Here is a 20,592-nt window from a genome sequence, read left to right on the forward strand (position 1 = left end):
TTCTGGCCCTAATAGAACTTAATAAGAGATTCTGAAATGCTTAGATACACATATATATACTAAAAACAAAGATTCCATGACTTACCAAACGGGAAAGTGCTGGTAGATACGCACAATAAAAAACCACACAAACACACACACAAAATTTCAAGCTTTCGCACCCCACGGTTGCTTCGTCAGGAAAGAGGGAAGGAGAGGGAAAGACGAAAGGATGTGGGTTTTAAGGGAGAGGGTAAGGAGTCATTCCAATCCCGGGAGCGGAAAGACTTACCTTAGGTGGAAAAAAGGACAGGTATACACTCGCACACACACATATATCCATCTGCACATACACAGACACAAGCAGACATTTGTAAAGGCAAAGATTTACTGTCCTACACCCATACTCTCTGCTGGAAATATCACTTTGCCATGAAGGAAAATGATCCTAATCCTACTCCTAATGATCCAACTCCCCAAGACACTATCCAAATTGAACCCTGCCTGGAACAGTTCCGTCCTCCATCACAGCGGGACCCACCTCCTCTTCCTCAAAATCACCCTCTCCAAACTTTCCATGACTTTCTGACTTCCAGCCTTGCCTCTCAATCCTTCTTAAATAACCTTAATCCTACTCCCAACATCACCACTGCTGAAGCCCAGGCTATCCTTGATCTGAAGGCTGACCGGTCCATCGTCATTCTTCCGGCGGACAAGGGTTCCACGACCGTGGTACTTGAACGTCGGGAGTATGTTGCCGAGGGACTGCATCAGCTTTCAGACAACACTACTTACAAAGTTTGCCAAGGTAATCCCATTCCTGATATCCAGGCAGAGCTTCAAGGAATCCTCAGAACCTTAGGCCCCCTACAAAACCTTTCACCTGACTCCATCAACCTCCTGACCCCACCGACACCCCGCACCCCTACCTTCTACCTTCTTCCTAAAATTCACAAACCCAATCATCCCGGCCGCCCCATTGTAGCTGCTTACCAAGCCCCCACAGAACGTATCTCTGCCTACATAGATCAACACCTTCAACCCATTACATGTAGTCTCCCATCCTTCATCAAAGACACCAACCACTTTCTCGAATGCCTGGAATCCTTACCCAATCCGTTACCCCCAGAAACCATCCTTGTAACCATTGATGCCACTTCCCTATACACAAATATCCCGCACGTCCAGGGCCTCGCTGCGATGGAGCACTTCCTTTCACGCCGATCACCTGCCACCCTACCTAAAACCTCTTTCCTCATTACCTTAGCCAGCTTCATCCTGACCCACAACTTCTTCACTTTTGAAGACCAGACATACCAACAATTAAAGGGAACAGCCATGGGTACCAGGATGGCCCCCTCGTATGCCAACCTATTCATGGGTTGCTTAGAGGAAGCCTTCTTGGATACCCAGGCCTGCCAACCCAAAGTTTGGTAAGATTTATTGATGACATCTTCATGATCTGGACTCACAGTGAAGAAGAACTCCAGAGTTTCATCTCCAACCTCAAGTCCTTTGGTTCCATCAGATTCACCTGGTCCTACTCCAAATCCCATGCCACTTTCCTTGATGTTGATCTCCACCTGTCCAATGGCAAGCTTCACACGTCTGTCCACATCAAACCCACCAAAAAGCAACAGTACCTCCATTATGACAGCTGCCACCCATTCCACATCAAATGATCCCTTCCCTACAGCCTAGGTCTTCGTGGCAAACGAATCTGCTCCAGTCCAGAATCCTTGAACCATTACACAAACAACCAGACAACAGCTTTCGCATCCTGCAACTACCCTCCCGAGCTGGTACAGAAGCAAATAACCAGAGCCACTTCCTCATCTCCCCAAACCCAGAACCTCCCACAGAAGAACCCCAAAAGTGCCCCACTTGTGACAGGATACTTTCCGGGACTGGATCAGACTCTGAATGTGGCTCTCCAGCAGGGATACGACTTCCTCAAATCCTGCCCTGAAATGAGATCCATCCTTCATGAAATCCTCCCCACTCCACCAAGAGTGTCTTTCCGCCATCCACCTAACCTTCGTAACCTCTTAGTTCATCCCTATGAAATCCCAAACCACCTTCCCTACCCTCTGGCTCCTACCCTTGTAACTGCCCCTGGTGTAAAACCAGTCCCATGCACCCTCCCACCACCACCTACTCCAGTCCTGTAACCCAGAAGGTGTACACGATCAAAGGCAGAGCCACGTGTGAAAGCACCCACGTGATTTACCAACTGACCTGCCTACACTGTGACGCTTTCTATGTGGGAATGACCAGCAACAAACTGTCCATTCGCATGAATGGACACAGGCAGACAGTGTTTGTTGGTAATGAGGATCACCCTGTGGCTAAACATGCCTTGGTGCACGGCCAGCACATCTTGGCACAGTGTTACACCATCCAGGTTATCTGGATACTTCCCACTAACACCAACCTATCCAAACTCCGGAGATGGGAACTTGCCCTTCAATATATCCTCTCTTCCCGTTATCCACCAGCCCTCAATCTCCACTAATTTCAAGTTGCCGCCACTCATACCTCACCTGTCATTCAACAACATCTTTGCCTCTGCACTTCCGCCTTGACTGACATCTCTGCCCAAACTCTTTGCCTCTGTATATGTCTGTTTGTGTCTGTATATGTGTGGACGGATATGTGTGTGTGTGCGCGCAAGTGTATACCCGTCTTTTTTTTCCCCTAAGGTAAGTCTTTCCGCTCCCGGGATTGGAATGACTCCTTACCCTCTCCCTTAAAACCCAAATCGTTTCGTCTTTCCCTCTCCTTCCCTCTTTCATGACGAGGCAACCGTTGGTTGCGAAAGCTAGAATTTTGTGTGTGTGTTTGTGTGTCAATCGACATGCCAGCGCTTTCGTTTGGTAAGTCACATCATCTTTGTTTTTAGATATATTTTTTCCCACGTGAAATGTTGCCCTCTAACATGTTAGTACTTGCTCTCAAAATATCCCCACTTCCAAACTTTTGAAAAACCAAACTAGTATCATTATGAGCTACTTCAGCTCACGAGAGTGCACTAGCATGGACTCTACTGATTGGTTGAAGACAGCAATCAGATAAAAAATTAATCACCACTGTTCTGATTACCTGCAACACACAGTAACAGCTGCATTTCACTGTGGCACAAAGTGGATAATGATTCACTGAAAATAAACATTCTACAGTTGCCGCAACAGCTTATGCAAGGAAGAAGGAAGAACTGAGATTAATGTCTTGTCAATAGCATGATAATTTGAAACAGAGCAAAAGCTCGGATTATGGAAGAATGGGGAAGGAAATTGGCTATGCTCTTTTCAAAGGAACCATTCTCACATTTGTTGGAGAGATTTTGTTAAATCACAGAAAATCCTAAATGTCGATGGCCAGACAGGAATTTGAACCATTGTCCTCCTGAGTGTGGGTCCAGTGTGCTAACCACTGACACCTTATGCAGGATGGGCAGATTGCACATCTACCTTCTCTGATGTTTAGCACATTGCTACAAGAAGTACCAGAAACTGCCATTAAATATGTATATCTGAGGACATGGAGGTGCGTGTTTGCTTTCACACATTTCTCATGGCAACGCAAACACAAGCAAATTTATATGAGACTTGTCACTTTATGGTCTTTATTACAATAATGGCCAAATAGCAACACCTCTCTGTTAGACAGTGAGACGATTTAGTCATGCTTATTCAAAAGTACCCATTTCTCCACAATCAAGTTGTCTGAAGAGCATCAGTGCCTCGGTGAGATTGCTTCTAAAAGTAACAGACATTATTGTCAGCTTGGCATGCCAGCTGAGCAATTTTTCTCTACTCAGTTCATGCTCAACCACATGGTCTTGACAGTCACCGGTAATTTTACAGGCTGTTGAAGATGAAAACAGTATTGTGCACAAATGATTCATTTTCTGATTTATAACTGTTATCTGAGTGAGTTTCTGGTCTGCTAATTTAGATAAATAGCTTATTGTCACTGCATACTCTGTCAGATGATTACACCACATGCCAAAGAACAGTATGTGAGCATTTTGAGCTGTAGAAAATGCCATGATAATCAAATATAAAAAGGAATATTAGAATTTAAGTTCTCTTAAGTGAAGAGATCAGCTGCAACAGAGTGCAGGGACTGGACAAAGATGAGGCAAGATATGGACTGTGGCTTTGTTGACAGAAATAAGGGCAGGTTATGGTTCAAAAACCCATAGATGAGAAGAGCAATGAAGACTTAACACAAGCTCAGATTTTGGAAGAAATGGGATGACGTCAGACTGTGTCCTGGTATTTTTCATAAATGATTTAGAAAACTTAAATCTGGACGGACAGATGGGGGCTGAACTGCTATTATACTGGAAGAAGTCCAGTGTCTTACCACTGTGCTACTTCAGTCAGTTTGTTAAAGGTACCATCCCAGGATTCATGCCGAACGTCAAACTGCGGGGATAGGTATCTTGGCTTTTTCTAGCTGCATCTGGAATCTTCAATTGTAGCATTATACATATCACTCACAGTGATTTTAGTAAGGTATTTCTTTGTGCAGCATACTCAAACTTGTTTCCACTCAGGTGATACAATTTGTAATCCAATATATAATTTTACTGCTTATCATTTAAATTTAATTTGTAGTTTCCTTTTTCTGTTCTCTTTACAAGACCCAATACTTTCTTTATATTTGTCAAAAGAACAAACAGATGGTGATAACAGAGTCCCCCTTCCTGAATAATTTATTACTCTCTGAGCAGGATCCATTTGTTAAAGGAGAGTTCTTCTCCTAACCATTTCATCCTGTTGGAATAATTGTTTGCACTGTGCACTTCTAATTAGAATAACAGGTTTTCTTCTGTTGACATTAATCTGACTAATGAATCTGTCTGAGAGTTCTGGCACCCCTCGCTACTTGTGTGCACCGAGAATACTGGCGGGAGGGGTGGAGTTGGGAAGGTGGGCGAGGGGGACAGGGGAGGGGGGGGAAGTTATCTTGTCAAGTCGGATAGAGTACACTATGCTTCTTAAACATGTCAGAACTTTCAGACTGGTTTGATGCAGCTCGCCATGCTACTCTATCCTGTGCAAGGTTCTTCATTTCCCAGTACCTACTGCAACCTACATCCTTCTGAATCTGCTTAGTGTATTCATCTCTTGGTCTCCCTCTACGATTTTTACCCTCCACGCTGCCCTCTAATGCTAAATTTGTGATCCCTTGATGCCTCAGAACATGTCCTACCAACCGATCCCTTCTTCTAGTCAAGTTGTGCCACAAGCTCCTCTTCTCCCCAATTCTATTCAATACCTCCTCATTAGTTATGTGATCTACACATCTAATCTTCAGCATTCTTCTGTAGCACCACATTTTGAAAGCTTCTATTTTCTTCTTGTCCCAACTATTTATCGTCCATGTTTCACTTCCATACATGGCTACACTCCATACAAATACTTTCAGAAACGACTTCCTGACACTTAAATCTATACTCGATGTTAACAAATTTCTATTGTTCAGAAACGCTTTCCTTGCCATTGCCAGTCTACATTTTATATCCTCTCTACTTCGACCATCATCAGTTATTTTGCTCCCCAAATAGCAAAACTCCTTTACTACTTTAAGTGTCTCAATTCCTAATCTAATTCTCTCAGCATCACCCGACTTAATTCGACTACATTCCATTATCCTCGTTTTGATTTTGTTGATGTTCATTTTATATCCTCCTTTCAAGACACTGTCCATTCCGTTCAACTGCTCTTCCAAGTCCTTTGCTGTCTCTGACAGAATTACAATGTCATCTGCAAACCTCAACGTTTTTATTTCTTCTACCTACTCCGAATTTTTCTTTTGTTTCCTTTACTGCTTGCTCAATATACAGATTGAATAACATTGGGGATAGGCTACAACCCTGTCTCACTCCCTTCCCAACCGCTGCTTCCCTTTCATGTCCTTCGACTCTTATAACTGCCATCTGGTTTCTGTATTTTACATCTGCCACCTTTAGAATTTGAAAGAGAGTATTCCAGTCAACATTGTCAAAAGCTTACTCTAAGTCTACAAATGCTAGAAATGTAGGTTTGCCTTTCCTTAATCTATTTTCTAAGATAAGTCGTAGGGTCAGTATTGCCTCACGTGTTCCAACATTTCTGCGGAATCCAAACTGATCTTCGCCGAGGTCAGCTTCTACCACTTTTTCCATTCGCCTGTAAAGAACTCGCATTAGTATGTTGCAGCTGTAGTTGCATAATCTCCAAAAAATCTAAGTTTATCATTAATATTATCTGCAAGGTTTCTAAGATCCAATGTGGACATTAAGGATACCAATACACTTCCCTGGGGCTTGCCTGAAGTTACTTCTACATTTGTTGATGCCTCTCCATTCAAGAAGTACTCAATCTAGTCACAAATTTCCCATGATATTGTATAGGATCATACTGTTTATGTGGTACTGAACCAAAAGCTTTTCAGAAGTCGAGAAATATTGCATCCATCCAGGGGTGAATCTAGAAGTTGGCCAAAGGGGGGGTGGGGGGGGCTAATGGGGGGAGGGGCATTTGGGTGTATGGAATATGGCTTAACAAAAGGAGAGTTTGGGTCCTCTACTGACGAACTGGTAAAATTTGGTGTTGCTTAAAGTAGTTTTTGGTGACTGTTTTGGAGTTCAGGGTAAAAAATGTGTATTAATAAATAATAAGATGCCTATTTTAATTAAATGATATTTATTGGTTTAGGTAGTAAGCTATTTGCCCCTCTTATTCTTTTGTTAAAATGTGTTTGTAATACAATGCAACCTATATTGCTACATAATTATATTTAAAAAAAATTGAATCTGTTGGAGTGATATATTCGCTGATTTCTGAAGTCATTTTATCCGGTGTAATATGATACTCCACGGGTGGGGGTGGGGGTGGGGGTATAGCCCCCATAGACCCCCTCCCCCCTCATCCTTGCCACCGCCCCTGCATCCATTTGCTTTATTAACTTGAGGATGCCACGTGACAAAAGTGCGAAAATATGTTCCAAGATTCTGTAACATGCACATATCAATGACATTGGATGGCAGCTTTGTGATAATTTCTGTATGGAGGGTACACAAACTGGAAAAGAAATTCCCTAACAATTCCAAGTGTGAGGAAGAATATGGTGTCAAAAAGCTCCAGATAAATTAAGGTGAGTAGGGCAGGGAGTGAAAAACGGAGGCGGCCAGGGGGGGGGGGGGGGCAGCATACCACAATGATGACTGTTTTCCTCTCACTTGAGCTATATATCAGCCATAAGCAGTAGTTTAACTATAGCTTTGAAACACTGATAATTTATGTGGAATAATATTCATATAATTAACACATTTTGAGGTATCAAGTATTTATAAAACCCAATAAAATTCAACTTCAATACTAGGTTAAAACTGCACCATTCCCTGAGATTTTATGAAATTCCTGAACTTCCTTGAGATTTCTCCATTTTTTTTGGGTAAAATGTAATTCCCTGATAATTACAGGTATTCCAGAAGAATCGTCACCCTACTTGTACTGCTGCTCTTGTAGATGGGTGTGACCTGTGCTTCATTGCTAGATCCGGAAACCGTTTTTTTTTAATTTTTTATTGTTTTATGGTAACTAAAGTATATTATGGCTATAAGAAAGGCTGGCTCAGCAAATACTGTATAGTACGTGGCAGGAATTAATTGTTTCCTGGGACCTTTTTCAAACCTAATGACTGCAGCTGTTTCTCAGTGCCACCGACCCTAACCTCCAGATCACTTATAATTTCAGTGGTGCAATAAGTGAACTGGGGCCCTTTTTGGACCTTCCCTACTTTCCGTCATAGTGGCTATCTTTTACTCTGAAACTGTTGTCAGTGCCCGTTTGGATCAGTTCTTCAGTAAATCATGATGAACAGTCAGTGTGAACACTGAAAAGTACAAAGCTCTGTATATAGTTGCTTAGAATTCCCTGAATCTGAACAGAGTGCAGTAATGTGCCCAGTCTAAATCTGAACTTGTGGAGTGATGGACTTTGGAGAAAACTAAAGTGTACTGTTTCAGTTATTACTATTAGATCTATGGTGTGTGTGCATGAGAATCTACACTACAAGCACACTCTCTATTATATAAGACAGTTAATTGTTGCTGTTAATATCAATTACTGTCATGGACAACGTGCTACTTGAAACTGTACAACACAATCAAACTGCTTCTGGACATTCCTAGCTGTTTGACCAGTTCTGTTAGCCTTCTGGAAGATCTTGTCATAAACTACATGGCAGGATTCCACTTGTCCCCATGTATTCTTTCCTTGTAGTAAATACCAGGAAAACAATGCAGGATGATCAATGAGCTGCACTGATATTCTTAGAAAACAATCTGTGTATTGTCAGCATAAGACTAAGATCATTGTCTGAAGCATGAGTCATCTGATGGAGTCACTAGTCTTTGAACCTCTATAGTTTCCTGCATGTTCTAATGTCCCCTTTTAAAGCAGAGGCAGTTCAGTTGCTCTTCTGACTCAACATTGTAACCAATCTAACGAATACCTTACTGTCCTGTGGAATACACAAATGACAAGTACTGCTTTAAATTCTGATGTCACAGTTGTGAAAGTGGCCAGTCACTGCTTTTCTTTCATTGCTAGGAAATCATCACTGGTCAGGATAATAAAGAAGGCAAGAATTTTAGAGTTTAACATCTCTTTGGCAGCAAGATCAGTAGAGCATAAAAGAATGGACAGGGAGCCAGTGGTGACATTTTCATGTAAACTATTATTCAGGGAGAACTACCTGTAGATGGCCTGAGGGATGCCTGAATTCTGCTCCTCCCGGATTCAAGTCCAGTGACTCAACCACTGCAACATCTTACTTAATTGTCAAACACAGGTGCTGGCAATACCCACAGTATGTGGAATGTTTGATAACAATACCGAATAACCTCAAGGTATTGTGAAAGGGGCCTGAAGGGAAAAAAGTGAGGGCAGGAACTCATCTGTGGAAACCTTACTCAATGAGGCCACAGAACACCAAAAACATAGGGTCAAAGCCTGCCAGGACCTGAATTTAACCTGCTAGACAGCCTTCTCTGGCAATATTTCAAAAGTGTGCTTCACGAAATACCACTGGAATCAAATGAGGATTTAATGTTCTGGGTGTATGCAGTGTGTGTGGTTGTTTGAACCATGTGTGGCATCAACAAGCAAGTGTGTCAGCTGATGGTAGGCAGGTATTGCAACACTGGAATCAGACACCTCTACATATCCTGTCATTTTTTTTAGTTTTTAACTCTAACTTTAACAATAGTGTCATTTTCCTATACCTTATTTTGTATGTTTTGCATTTTATTAATTTTTTTCCTCTCATTTTCTTCTGAAAATTGTCTTATTCTTTGTACCTACTGTATTTCTTAGAGATATCAATTGACTTCCCTCACTGACGAAGACAATGGTTAGTGCTGCTTGGATAGCTTAGCCACACGTGTTGGCCTCTATATTTTTGATGCTCATTTGCATCACTAAATGAGGTCTGCAATCACGATTCTTATCCTTAAATTGTTCCTCTGGCATCTTCTGCAATCTTTCAAGTTTTTTGGGATCATTTTGAAAGATTGTGTTAGTTATCGTTATACATATGCACCCTTGGATGGAGAAACAGGTAAAATGACTTATCTCCCCACTCGTGAACCTCATAAAACACCAATAACAGAAAGATCAAATAAATTTGAGCTCATACAGAGGTTTACAGGCACTTGCACCTCCCTCATACCATTTGTGGATGGAAAAGGATAATGGGTAAACCCTCGAGGTGCCTGAAGTATCCTCCAACATGCACTATAACATGGCTTGCTGAGTCTAGAACTGCAGAATACCTCGACACCTTCTGCCATTGACACATCCTGATTATCTCGTGACAGGAGAACTAATCAATTACAAATCTGGCTCAAGGAAAGAATGGATTAAGATGTTTAGGGAGAATGTTCCAAGAAACCTTGAAGCTGTTAAAAGATCTAATGGTTAAACAGCCTGATTTCTTTGTTACAGGAAGTGTGTGCTCACCTAAATAATTTATGATGAGGTTACAATCCAGCAAAGGCAATCCTCTGTTGATAGAAGCTAGACCATTCTCTATTGTGCTGCTGCTGCACTGGACTGAGCAGTGTCCACATGTAAGACAGCTATACTTCTCAACAAGACTTATGGCTGCTTCATACACTGTCTGATCAAAAGTATCCATACACCTCTATGTAATGCAGAGCTGACTACTAGATAGCGTGAGAGAGGGATAAACAAGTATAAAAGGAAGTGGTGAATTTTAGGTTGTCAGTTGAAAAGCAGTAACACCAGAACAGATTGGTCAGGAGAGCTCAGTAACACCAAAAGTTTGCTGGTCATTGGATATCACCTGAGTAATAAATCCATCAGTGACACTTCAACCCCTCTAAAGCTACCCGAGTTGATTGTTGGTGATATGATTGTGAATTGTAAATGCAAAGGAACAACCACAGCTAAACCAGGGCCAAGTGGACCTCATGTACTAATGGGCTGGGACCACAGAGCACTGAGGGTAGTGGATGTAAAAAACTGCATGAAATCAGCAATAGGGATCATTTGTCCACTCTGTAGAGCTACCAGCAGTCCACATAGCAAAGTGACTGCATAGGGAGTTAACACGACTGGAATAAATAGTTCAGCAGCTATTCATATGCCACACATTTCTGTAGTCACTAATAAGTGACATTTAGGGTGGCATAAAGAGCGATGTCACTGAACAGTGAATGACTAGAAAGGAGTGATTTGAAGTGATAAAATATGCTATAACCTATTGCAATTTCATGGAAGGGTTTGGGTTTGGTTGATGCCTGGAGTACATTACCTGCCTTATGTTTAGTGCCAACAGTTATGTATGGAGAAGGTGGAATTACTTTATGAGGATGTTTCTCAAGGTTATAGTGTGGTCCTCTTATTGAGCTTAAGAAAATGATAAATGTGGAATGATATGAACACATTTTAACTGTGAATGGTATAGGAACATTTCACAGTCAATGATAATTTGTATAAGAGATCTTGTCAAAATACATCATCTGTGAGATAACATTTTGTGCACAATAATATTCCTGAAGTGCACTACCATGCCCTGAGTCCTGACATGAACCCAGTGGAACATCTTTGGGGTGAATAAGGATGCCAATGCTGCTCCAGACCCCAGCATATGAGATCACTTATGTGTTCACAATATTTGAGGAAGAATGGGCTGCCATTCCTCCACAAACATTCAGACACCTCACTGGATGTGTCCCCAGCAGAGCCAAGCTGTCACAAAGGTGAAGGACACACATACTCCATATTAATGCCTCCTAATAGGTGTCCAGATACTTTTGACGAGATGATTTAGGTTTGTCACCTGGCCGATGACTCCACAGTGCAGTAGCTACAGCCTGTTGCCATTGCTATTTGATAATGATAGTAATCCAAATAACTTGCTACTTTTTAATTTCATATAATGTTGCAAATTACGAAAGCTAAAGTACAAACAATCTGGATGCGCAGTAGAGTCGATTAAGGACTAGGAGACATTGTTGCAAAGTGCCGTAAAGTTACAGAAGACTTGTTTTGTCAGACTGTTTAGTCTCTTTATTTAGAGGACACTGTGGACAGAGCTCATTCGCTTCAGACTAGCCGTGATCTAGCATAGACAAGCCTGAGTAGAACCTTTACCAGTATGGTGGAGGATTTGTATGTTCTGCACCTACGAGATGACTCATTTCCCTCTTTGTAGTTTTATTTTGTGTTGTGAATTTATGTATTTATGGTACAAAACACTTTGCTTTGAAGAAAGGGTGGATGAAGAAAGGGAGAGAAGGAAGAGAGATAAGGTTTAACATCCTGTGGATGCTGAGGTCATGAAAGACAGACTGGAAGCTCCATTGGGGGAGAGAAGAAATCAGCTGTGCCTGTTATAGGAACTGTTAAGACATTCACCTTAAGGTAGGCTTACCATATGTCTGGGATTAGCCTGAGCAGTCTGGGTTTTTTGGTGCTGTCTGCAGTAACGTCTGAGCTTCCAAAAATGTCCGAGGTTTGAGAACTTTATGACTGGTGTGCTTTCCTTTTTTTAAATTTTAGACCTGTATGTTGGAGACTGCATTTTTAACATTCTCTTATGACTGTGCCTCTCTCAGCTCAGAGTAAGTACTGACATCGATGGGGAGGCACAGCAACCAGTTCAGCCACAATTTTTCATTCAGTCATTTGGCAACACAACAGGAACAAAGTGCTTATGTCGCTTTCATGTGTGAAGTAGCTTTCCTACATGCTTTTGATTGTATTATCCCCATTCATGTTTTGTCTCATTGTTTAGCAATGGGTAAAAGAAAGTGTGACTTTAACTATAATCTACAACAGGAATACAATTCCAGAATGAGATTTCACTCTGCAGTGGAGTGTACGCTGATATGAAACTTCCTGGCAGATTAAAACTGTGTGCCAGACCGAGACTTGAACTCAGGACATTTGCCTTTTATAGGCAAGTGCTCTACCATCTGAGCTACCCAAACACGACTCACACCCCGTCCTCACAGCTTTACTTCTGACAGTACCTCGTTCCTACCTTCCAAACTTTACAGAAGCTCTCCTGCGAACCTTGCAGAACTAGCACTCCTGAAAGAGAGGATATTGCGGAGACATGGCTTACTGACAGCCTAGGGGATGTTTCCAGAATGAGATTTTCACTCTGCAGTGGAGTGTACGCTGCTATGAAACTTCCTGGCAGATTAAAACTGTGTCGGATCGAGACTCGAACTCGGGACCTTTGCCTTTCGTGGGCAAGTGCTCTACCATCTGAGCTACCCAAGCACGACTCATGCCCCATCCTCACAGCTTTACTTCTGCCAGTACCTCATCTCCTACCTTCCAAACTTTACAGAAGCTCTCCTGCGAGAGCTCTCGCAGGGGAGTGGGGATGGGGCATAAGTCGTGCTTGGGTAGCTCAGATGGTAGAGAACTTGCCCGCAAAAGGCAAAGGTCCCGAGTTCGAGTCTCGGTCCGACACAATTTTAATCTGCCAGGAAGTTTCAGGAATACAGTTCTTTGACAGCCTTAGAATTAATTCAGAACTCTATTGTTGTAATTTTTATGATATAATTGAAGCAAACAAACCATTTCTGTAAAAAAGCCACGTCTAGCGAAAAGTAGAACTGAATAAATAAAGTTGAGTGTTTCAATAAACTGTTAAGAATTAGTAATTTCAAAATTTTATCCTGGGTCAGACCCAGAAAAATCGGTAATCTGTTCTGCATTGGACTCAAGAAAATATGGTAAGCCTACCTTAAGTGACTTTGGGAAAATCACGGAACACCGAAATCTGGATCGCCAGAACAAGAGTCCAGATTCTTACCAATGCTCCGCTTCACTTGGTAATGGGAGGTAGATAATCTAGAAGAACCATGAGGTGGTTGAGGCCCAAACATTTCAACGTTTGTGGCTGCTGTGTTTGTCAAATAAGAGCAGAGCTCGGAGAGGAAAAAGCGAGTGACAGAATTGTCATTAGGGATCTCTGTCTTTGGCGAATAGTCTACACGAGACTGGAGAACTGGCTTTGAGAGAATAACGGCACGGCGTGGTTACGTACCTCTCGCACTGGCGCAGCGTCCAACTGGCGATGATCCAGAGCGAGACCATGAAGACGAGCAGCACGGTGCCGGGGCAGATGGTCATGAGCGTCTTGAGCACGAAGCGCGTGTTGAAGTTGATGCGGTTGAGCGCACCGATGGAGCGCGAGCTGGCGTCCGTGAAGAGCTTGCTGTGCAGCAGCATGACGCGGCAGATGAGGTAGAGGCGCAGGAACATGGGCAGCGACAGCGTCACGTCGTACGGCACCCAGCACGAGCCGACGTTGCCGCCGCGGTTGGCCAGCTTGGTCGTCCACAGGAAGTAGTACTGGCCCGGGATGGGGTGCACCGCGCAGATGGCCAGCTCGAGGCTGATCTGCGTGATGCGCTGCCACGTCATCGCGATGCGCCAGTCGTCCGCGCAGTTGTCGATCATGAACAACTGCAACAGCGTGGCCGAGGGTCATTCACCAGCACAACATTAAAATGTAAGCAGTGCGGAGCCCGTAAACAGAACGACAGCAGTGATCCTAATGGCCTGGGGCTGAACTCTAAATACGAGAAAACATGGCGCGAATGACCGTATTTTTAATTCAAAGCACTGGTACCGGTTTAGAAGACAAAATTTTTCATTTATACTTTATGGTGCGCATAATACTCTAGCAATACATGGCGTACCTGGAAACCAAAAGGTTTTCATGATCTTGCAAAGTAACGTATTGGAGAAATCTTAATTAAAAGCTAACGTTAACATCTCGTAGCTGGGGTTATCACGTAAAATTTTGTAAATGATGCTGTCGTCGCCTTTGACTGTGCATTTTTGTTGTTGTAAGACCCAATATTGCAATTTCAACCGCGTGGCCATTTTTAAGCGGAAGTAATTGCGCTTTAGCACATATCAAAAGTTGAAGATCATCTGGCCTGACATTTCGATGGTATCCAATGAAAGCCTCGTAATTCCATGTCTGTGAAAACCTCATAATTCCAGTAACCAGCAACACCTTTACCTATAAGTAACTAGGCTTCTACTACAAGGTTACACATGTAGTGACATTATCTGTATCACTTTATATACTTTTTAAGAAATCGTTTTCCCTTCTCCTGTAAAATTTAACAAAATGCAGTTACGAGTTTTTCATTGCCTATTGCCTACCATCAATCTGTTTTCTGTTCAAAATGGTTCAAATGGCTCCGAGCACTATGGGACTTAACTTCTATGGTCATCAGTCCCCTAGAACTTAGAACTAGTTAAACCTAACTAACCTAAGGACATCACACACATCCATGTCCGACGCAGGATTCGAACCTGTGACCGTAGCGGTCACGCGGTTCCAGACTGTAGCGCCTAGAACCGCTCGGCCACCTCGGCCGTTTTCTGTCTACGACTTTTTGTATGCATTGGATTCTTTAAATTGCACTGTCAGTATGTTCTTCGTGCTCTGCTTTATTTTTACATGCATCTGTAAAACTGTGTGGAATAAATGATTCCATGTTTGTTTCTGTTTCATATAGGAAATTTGGTTTTGTCGCGTAATGTTCTGTGGAAATTTGACTCTGCCTACGCATCATTGTATGAACCGCTCTCTTTAAATGTGTTGCAAGTATATTGTTCGTATTCTGATTTATTTTAATTCGCATCCGTTTCTTTCTTGTCACGGAATGAGTATGCATTCCTGCTTTGAATCGTGTTCCTTCTGCTACTGAGTATGCTTCGTAATCATCGCGAATAACGCATTCTTCCCTGCAAATGCTAAGAATGCAACACTAGCTACACAAATGTGTTCACATGTTATTAACATGTAATCCAAACAATATATTTTAGCAGACATCAATACATACTACAACTGTCCTCCCATTCCAAGGAAAATTTAAACGGAAATAATACATACTCGTACGTAAGCTTTCAGAATTTGAACTATAAGAGAATTCTGTTTAAGAGTTTACTAAAAGCAGTAGCATTAGGTACGGCGGAAGTATGTTCAAATTATACCACACAATCCCATGTAGAAGTACGCACTTCGATGTAGAATATTTTTACTGTATATAATTTAGGAGAAACGGTGCACATAGAAGTTGCGGCCTCACTGTGAGCGATATATATCGAACGCTCGACTCTCGAGAGCGACGGCAAAAGACGAACGTATTGAAAACAGAAAGTCATTAAAAAGAGGTAGTAACAGAACTTTTTTCGCTCACGGGAATTTACTAAGGGAATGAATAATATGACTTACATTGTCCTTCAGGTATTGTGTACGAAGACCATTCCTTTTTTCACATACCCAGGGTACACTTTCGACACGTCTGTTAGAAAATCTGGGAGACTCTCACAGTAGAGAGATTTGGCAGATTGTGGGAATATAAAAGCTGAAATATGTACAATTCATTTCGATCCCCAGGCCTCCCCACTCCAGTAACAGGCGATTTAATTGTGTCGTCGGATGATATGAATTCTACTGAATGATTGGCGAATTCATGACCAGTTCTCTCGTTTTTCAATGTTTTGTATGATTTCCACCCATCGGTGATCTCTGTAGTATCTGGAAGAATGAAATGTTTAATGAGAGGTACTAATGTTTTCTTTCCCCTCGAATACACATGTCAAATGTGACACTTCCCCACTGGATTCTGCATTTCATTCTTAAGTAATCGCTTCCATACTTGCGGCTTGCTATTCGTCTACTTCTATAATTTTGTTCTGATCACCAATGGGGATACTATCGTTAGTAACAATAACGTAACCCACCTCCCTACCATGGGGCGCCGACTTACGCCCATACTGTGGGCCTTGCCCCAGGAAATTTTCTAAATTTTAGAGGAAAAATAGTGAGTTTTAAAGTTGTTTTAAACATTGTAGAGTCATATGATCAACATTAGAACCCCGAAAAATGGACTCTCGATAACTGGACACTCTGGGAAACTCAACAAGCCTGACACATTTTTTAGCTTTGAAAAAAGAAACAAAATATAAACACGCAAGTTATTTTCGTAAAAAGCTAATTTAATTTACAGTAATAATCATGTTTATAGACTATTACAGAGTAGTGAAAATATAGCTCTGAAAAGACTAAAATTATATTTAAATAAATCCTAAACTATCATTAAAAGAATAAAACATAAAATATTGCTGTCAGACAGAAATAGCACTTTGATTAATGAGTGAAATAGCTAATTTAAGCTTACTTTGAATAAGGCTTAGGGTTCATTAAATAAAAACAGTATCTCAAAGTTAGTGCTTTAATACTGTTAATAAAGTTAATACAGTATGCCTAATACTTTCAGTCAAAAAGTATGTAACTAGAGAGTTTTAATTGGGTCCTACAGACCAAAAATATTTAAGTATTTGAAAACAACTAATACAATACTCTAGTAATACAGTACTAAACTAGTATTAATATTTCGAAACTGAAAGTTTAGCATTATGTATGTATTTAATTATCTATTTTATAAATTTTTTAAATATTGCTCTAAATGCCATTATTAGGGCTAGAGTGTCTTTAGAAAGGTGCACATGTCGACTATCAGACTAGATTACTGAATATGAAGTCATTGATGACTGGTCGTATATCCAGTTCATCCAAAACATCTCGATGGGCATGAAGAACAGCCAAGTTGTTCAATCGCTTCTGTCCCATTGTTGATCGGAGATGTCCAAGGGCTCTAAATGGTCGTTCTGCTGTTGCTGTCGTGATTGGAACTACTTTGAGGAGCTCAATGCACTTCACTGCTTCACATAACATTTTTCCAACTGCAGGCTCTTGTGTAATGTACTTTCTTACATCACGCATGTTTTTTAAGACCAGTTGTTTTTTATTAGCGATATTGGCTAACATAGTCAATTGTAAACGCAGTCTCTCAATGTCTAGGTCATTTTTTGAAAAACTTGTTTCACCTCTGTTTACTAAAAGCAAGCACTCTTGTTCAACTGCAATGACCTGTGTGAGTCCTGTTGAAGCAAACTGTTCAGTAATGCAAGATTGCACCGTTTTACAAACTTCAATGTAAATAGCTTTGTAGTGTTCCTTTTGGTGTTCTGCAAGTGTTCAGTGAGCTGGCTTCGTTGTTTTCATACTTCTTTGGAATACTTCTATTCCGAGGAAGCGAAGGATCATCAACTTGTGCAGGTTTTTCTCTTAAACACAATTCCCAAAAGTGTTCAAAACTATCACTCCTTCCATTCAATATAAAAATCAAGCTCTCATATATCTTTTCCAGATCAGCAACACTTAGATCAGGGCACTGAATTTTTTCATTGACATCCTCTACTGGGTCCATTGCATGGGAATAAAGACGTAAAAAGAAATAAACCTTGAATTGTAACATTGACTTAGGGTAGCCTGCACATTTGTAACCTGTCTCTGTTTTGTCCTCTGCAGAAAATGTTTAAAAAAAACTCTAGAAGTTCTTCAAAGTTTTCAATATTCCCAATATACTAGAAGCTCGCATAGTCCATCGAGACGGGTAAAGGGATCGTAGACCAGCTTGGTCATTGGCGCTCTCATGGCGTATGCTTCTGAAAAGTCCCATCCTTTTGTTGGATTCCCTTACGGTGTTTATTAAGTCCTTGGCTAAAGTCATAATATCCCTTATAGACGTAAGATGGGGAAGACTGTCTACAACTGCCAAGTCTGAACTGTGAGGAGTGTGCTGCACATAACGTGCTTTTGGTTGTATATCCAAAACTAACTTTTTTAGTCATTTGAAATTACCTCTCATAGTCGAGGCATCATCATAGCACTGTCCTCTAAAGTTATCCATTGACAAATCAAGACGAGCAAAAAAGTCTTTTAAAATATTAAACAGAGTTTGTGATTCTGTGTTGGGGGTCTCGTATAAGCTAATAAAGTCTCAGGTCATGATTAAGGAATCATCAACAGCACAAATACAAAATGACACTTGTTCGTGAATCGAAAAATCACTTGTTTTGTCAAAAATAATAGAAAAATGTTCAATCTTCTTGACTGAAGTCAATACCTTTCTCAGCACAGACGTTCCTAGAAGATCAATGATCTGGTTTTGAATATCATGGGACGTTCACTTACGAGGTGCATTCAAGTTCTAAGGCCTCCGATTTTTTTTCTCCGGACTGGAAAGAGATAGAAACATGCACATTGTTTTAAAATGAGGCTGCGTTCATTGTCAATACGTCCCAGAGATGGCAGCACCGTACGGCAGATGGTATTTTACCGCCAGCGGCGAGAATGAGAACTGTTTTAAATACTTAAAATGGCGACGTTTTCCTTACTTGAACAGCGTGCAATCATTCGTTTTCTGAATTTGCATGGTGTGAAACCAATTGAAATTCATCGACAGTTGAAGGAGACATGTGGTGATTGAGTTATGGATGTGTCGAAAGTGCGTCCGTGGGTACGACAGTTTAATGAAGGCAGAACATCATGTGACAACAAACCGAAACAACCTCGGGCTCGCACAAGCTGGTCTGACGACATGATCGAGAAAGTGGAGAGAATTGTTTTGGGGGATCGCCCAATGACTGTTGAACAGATCGCCTCCAGAGTTGACATTTCTGTGGGTTCTGTGCACACAATCCTGCATGACGACCTGAAAATGCGAAAGTGTCATCCAGGTGGGTGCCACGAATGCTGACGGACGACCACATGGCTGCCCGTGTGGCATGTTGCCGAGCAATGTTGAAGTGCAACGACAGCATGAATGGGACTTTCTTTTCGTCGCTTGTGACAATGGATGAGACGTGGATGCCATTTTTCAATCCAGAAACAAAGCGCCAGTTAGCTCAATGGAAGCATACAGATTCACCGCCACCAAAAAAATTTCGGGTAACTGCCAGTGCTGAAAAAATGATGGTATCCATGTTCTGGGACAGCGAGGGCATAATCCTTACCTATTGCGTTCCAAAGGGCACTACAGTAACAGGTCCATCCTACGAAAATGTTTTGAAGAACAAATTCCTTCCTGCACTGCAACAAAAACGTCTGGGAAGGGCTGCGCGTGTGCTGTTTCACCAAGACAACGCACCTGCACATCGAGCTAACGTTACGCAACAGTTTCTTCGTGATAACAACTTTGAAGTGATTCCTCATGCTCCCTACTCACCTGACCTGGCTCCTAGTGACTTTTGGCTTTTTCCAACAATGAAAGACACTCTCCGTGGCCGCACATTCACCAGCCGTGCTGCTATTGCCTCAGCGATTTTCCAGTGGTCAAAACAGACTCCTAAAGAAGCCTTCGCCGCTGCCATGGAATCATGGCGTCAGCGTTGTGAAAAATGTGTACGCCTGCAGGGCGATTACGTCGAGAAGTAACGCCAATTTCATCGATTTCTGGTGAGTAGTTAATTAGAAAAAAAAATCGGAGGGCTTAGAACTTGAATGCACCTCGTATACTCCGAACGCCCTAACCAATCTGTAAATTCAGGTATTTCATTCCTTCGGAGTTCCAACAATTGACGAAAAAAAAAAACAACTGAGTTTACATCTTCGTGCCCTCTAATTGCTAGTCCTCGTCGGCATAGAAATTGCACGGTAGTAAAAATTGTCTCAAGAGCGAAACGGCCTTTCTTCATATCACTATCTACCGTTTATTCAATCGAGAGGCCACACTTCGGTTAGTGACAGAATTTAGTTTCAGTAAACCTTCTTTATGCGTAAACGCATTTTCATGAAGACGGAATTTTTCCAAATCCTTTTTCCAGTTAGAAAACCCTACGGAAGTAAATGTATCTTCTCTTTTTTGAAGAAAATTGTAATAGATTTTTAGCATCTGCCTCTTTGCCGGTTTGCAAAAAGCTTGTGAACGGTTGTTGGAGGTTGACTTGCAGTATTATCAACTTCCAAGCGCGCCTTTTTGGTAACAAATTTATCCATTGCAAACTTAATTCACAATACACTAAGAGACTAAAGTAAACGAATAAAATATAGTCATATAAAATAGTCCTCTAAAGTCGGAGCACTAAACGCGTCTGCAGCATGCAGTGAATGAAACTATCCACACTGAATGACTGCGACAGCAGGATGGGCTTTATATAGCCGCGGCGTCTTAAAGTCTCGAAGCGTCAAGACAACTCA

The 20,592-nt window shown here is 41.6% G+C and overlaps 1 protein-coding gene across 1 annotated transcript in view; it reads right to left on the reverse strand.

The window, feature by feature from the left end:
* LOC126095676 (small conductance calcium-activated potassium channel protein) overlaps positions 1-20,592 on the reverse strand; it is a 239,926-nt gene that overhangs the window by 184,370 nt on the left and 34,964 nt on the right. The window contains exon 4 of the mRNA XM_049910433.1: positions 13,570-13,991. Within this exon, the coding sequence (XP_049766390.1) occupies positions 13,570-13,991 (422 nt within the window). The remainder of the gene's footprint in view (positions 1-13,569; positions 13,992-20,592) is intronic.

The sequence above is a fragment of the Schistocerca cancellata genome, chromosome 8 (assembly GCF_023864275.1).
Source record: "Schistocerca cancellata isolate TAMUIC-IGC-003103 chromosome 8, iqSchCanc2.1, whole genome shotgun sequence".
In the NCBI taxonomy this organism is placed as follows: domain Eukaryota; kingdom Metazoa; phylum Arthropoda; class Insecta; order Orthoptera; family Acrididae; genus Schistocerca; species Schistocerca cancellata.